This window comes from Quercus lobata, chromosome 4 (assembly GCF_001633185.2).
Source record: "Quercus lobata isolate SW786 chromosome 4, ValleyOak3.0 Primary Assembly, whole genome shotgun sequence".
NCBI lineage: Eukaryota > Viridiplantae > Streptophyta > Magnoliopsida > Fagales > Fagaceae > Quercus > Quercus lobata.
Window position 1 is genome coordinate 31,312,936 of NC_044907.1, and position 2,800 is coordinate 31,315,735.

At 47.2% G+C, this 2,800-nt stretch overlaps 1 protein-coding gene across 1 annotated transcript; it reads right to left on the reverse strand.

Moving 5' to 3' along the window:
- Nucleotides 1-307: 307 nt before the first annotated feature.
- LOC115985027 lies at nucleotides 308-2,541 on the reverse strand. The gene is made up of 4 exons (XM_031108004.1): nucleotides 1,914-2,541; nucleotides 1,655-1,834; nucleotides 1,178-1,578; nucleotides 308-1,097 (listed from the first exon to the last, which is right to left on the reverse strand). The coding sequence occupies exons 1-4, from the start codon at nucleotides 2,539-2,541 to the stop codon at nucleotides 561-563; spliced, it is 1,746 nt and encodes a 581-aa protein (XP_030963864.1). The 3' UTR covers nucleotides 308-560.
- Nucleotides 2,542-2,800: the final 259 nt, after the last annotated feature.

The window sequence follows — 2,800 nt, forward strand, 5'->3', positions numbered from 1 at the left end:
AGTTGGACGGTATGGCCTCCACAAAGTGGACGGACCTACGTAATTCAATACTTCCATAAGTTCGAGGTATTTATGCCACTAAGTGGACGGATCATCTAAAACGGTAAATAATTCTACATGTCCACGAAATGGACGGATCATCAAAACGATGAGTATTTAAACAAGTCCACAAGTTGGACGGTATGGCCTCCACAAAGTGGACGGACCTACGTAATTCAATACTTCCATAAGTTCGAGGTATTTAAGCCACTAAGTGGACGGATCATCTAAAACGGTGAATAATTCTACATGTCCATAAATTGGACGGTTCAGCCAAAACGGTGGGAAAATTACATACATAAATAAAGCGGACGGCTCCAGAACGCCCACGAGGTGGACGGACGACATGACTATATAAGTCAGCAACAGCTTTTAAAATGGACGGATCAACAGATTAGCTTGTGCAAATCAACACTTAAAATCAAACATTGTTCAATACAAAATCAAACTTTAAACAAACCGTCTACAAATAATTAACTGTATATAAAAGGGAGACGGATCCTCCTAAACGATTACATGGGTTACTCTGCTTTCTTGGGGTCGGCAACAGCGACCTCATTCGGCGGAGCGGACTCTCCGTCACCCTGAGCTGCTTCTTCCCCAAAGAGGTCCTCCGTATTTTCGGAGGCGACGGGCAGGGCAGAAGTCTGATCTTGATCAGTAAGTGTTATCATAGACACGTCCAGATCTGGGTAGGTCTTTTTTATCTGACGGAGCGCATCGTCAAAGCCTTGAAGGAACGATCCTCCAAGCTCCTTCAACAAGGACTCGGAGTTGCGATATTCGCTGACGGCGTCGTCCTTTGCATGACGGAGCTTTTTCTTCAGATCTTTCACCTCGTCCGCTCTGCTCTTCAAGACCTTCCCAGCTTCTTCCGTCTTCTGTTCGAGCTCCTTTCTTGTATTCTCAGACAGTTCAAATTTCTGCTCCATGGTGAACTTCCACTTGTGCAGCTGGCTAAGCTCTTCTTCCGTCTTCCCAAGTTTTGACCGTACCCGTTCCAGAGCCGCTTCACGGTTGAGGCAACGGTCCATCAAGCCCTTCATCATAACCAAGGACTGAAATAAAGAAAATTAGAAGTGTTAAAAATGAAACTAGAAAGTGAACGGACATACACTGAAGGATAATGAAAAGTTACCTGTCCGACGGCAAATAACCCCGTCTCTCCCATCGCCTCCGTCGAGTGATTCCCCAGATCCTCATAGTCCTCTGCAGAAAGTATGGACGTAAGCTTTTCCAAAGCGAACTTCGAATCATCACGAAGAAGGGGAGGGGGCTTCTCCTCGCTGACGGGTGGAGCATGCATTAGGCCCTTACCGGCCCCCTGTTTAACTTGGTTGACGGCCTTAGGGCCCTCAGCCATCAAGCCCACGATGGGCTCCATTGACACCTTTGGCTGCTTGTGTGGACGGTCGGACTTTGGTGGCTGCTTCCTCTTGCCCGATGACCCCGGCACACTGGGAACAACGATCTCACCCGTCTTCTTTTGCTCGACGGCTAGAGATTTTATCATGGCTCTTCTCTTGGCGTCGTCCATTTCTGCAATACAGGACGGATGATGATGTTCTCTCAAAAGTAAAATTTCAATTTCAAGGGTAAAAGTAGACGGACTCACGTTTGTGTATTCTTTCGTCGTAAGCAATGGCCTCACGGGTAGGTTCTGGACCGTCACAATACCAGTGTATTGTCTTTGGATTCACTAACTTGGCCCAGGTCCTTTCGTCCGGCTTAGCTTTTCTACAAACCTTTTCAAGGAAACTAAATTCCTCGAGGCTAACCTGCGGGCGCCCTCTACCTGCAAAGAGAGACGGTCAAAATACGCACATAATAGAGGACGGGTGTATAAAAAAGGAACAAGCAAGACGGGTGCATACGCGCTTGGTTTATTATCCCCCAAGTTGTATCGACGGGCATGTACTCCGTCTCTCCTGGACGGTTCATCCACCTGTCACCCTCCAGGAAGAAATAGCGACTCTTCCAGTCTCTATTTGAGTCTGGGGTCTCAAAGATGACCTTCAACAAGGGACTTCGACTAGCAAAACGGTACAACCCCCTTGATCTATCAATCTCATCTGGACGGTAACAGTGAAGAAATTCACGGACCGTCAGTCTCCTTTCTCCATTCGACATTGCGCCATAAAGAATCTCCATTGCTATGAAGACCCTCCAGGCGTTTGGAGAAATCTGGGTGACGGACAGTCCCAGGTAATGCAAGAGTTCCCTATGGAGTGTAGAGAGCGGGAACCGAAGTCCAGCCTTCAACACCTGCTCGTACACTCCAACACCTTCTACTCCGTCATAATAACATCTCTCCGACACGTAGGGAAGACGGATCGGGATGTAGTCTGGTATCTGAAAATTTGTTCTAAAGGTACTGAAATGTCTCTCCCGGATGACGGATGTGAACCTATGCACTGTCCACTCTGGTAACATGATGAACTGCCTTAGTCCATCAGCACCTACGACGGACTCCAGTGCTTGATTCCCGTCAGGACCCTCCATCTCAATTTTCTCCACATCCTCACTTGTTGAGGACGAAGAGGATGCAGACGGACTCCTATCTTCGCCTGGACTATCTTGGTCTTTATGACCGGACGGGTATACATTCTCGTATTCCGTCCCGTCACGAACCACCGATTGGTTACTTGACGCACTAGACATTTCCTACAATTAATGATGAAACCTAAGACTTGACGGGTTTAAAAACATTGACGGGTATATTAAGCCTAACAATATTGCTTGGTCGAAAATGTAACTTGAA

Excerpts from the sequence above, each read along its gene's own strand:
- LOC115985027 (XM_031108004.1), bottom strand. The coding sequence starts at position 2,541 with ATGGAGGGTCCTGACGGGAATCAAGCACTGGAGTCCGTCGTAGGTGCT. Across the intron at positions 1,835-1,913 it reads GGGGATAATAAACCAAGCGC|GTAGAGGGCGCCCGCAGGTT; the intron begins GTATGCACCCGT and ends CTCTCTTTGCAG. Across the intron at positions 1,579-1,654 it reads CGACGAAAGAATACACAAAC|AAATGGACGACGCCAAGAGA; the intron begins GTGAGTCCGTCT and ends CCTGTATTGCAG.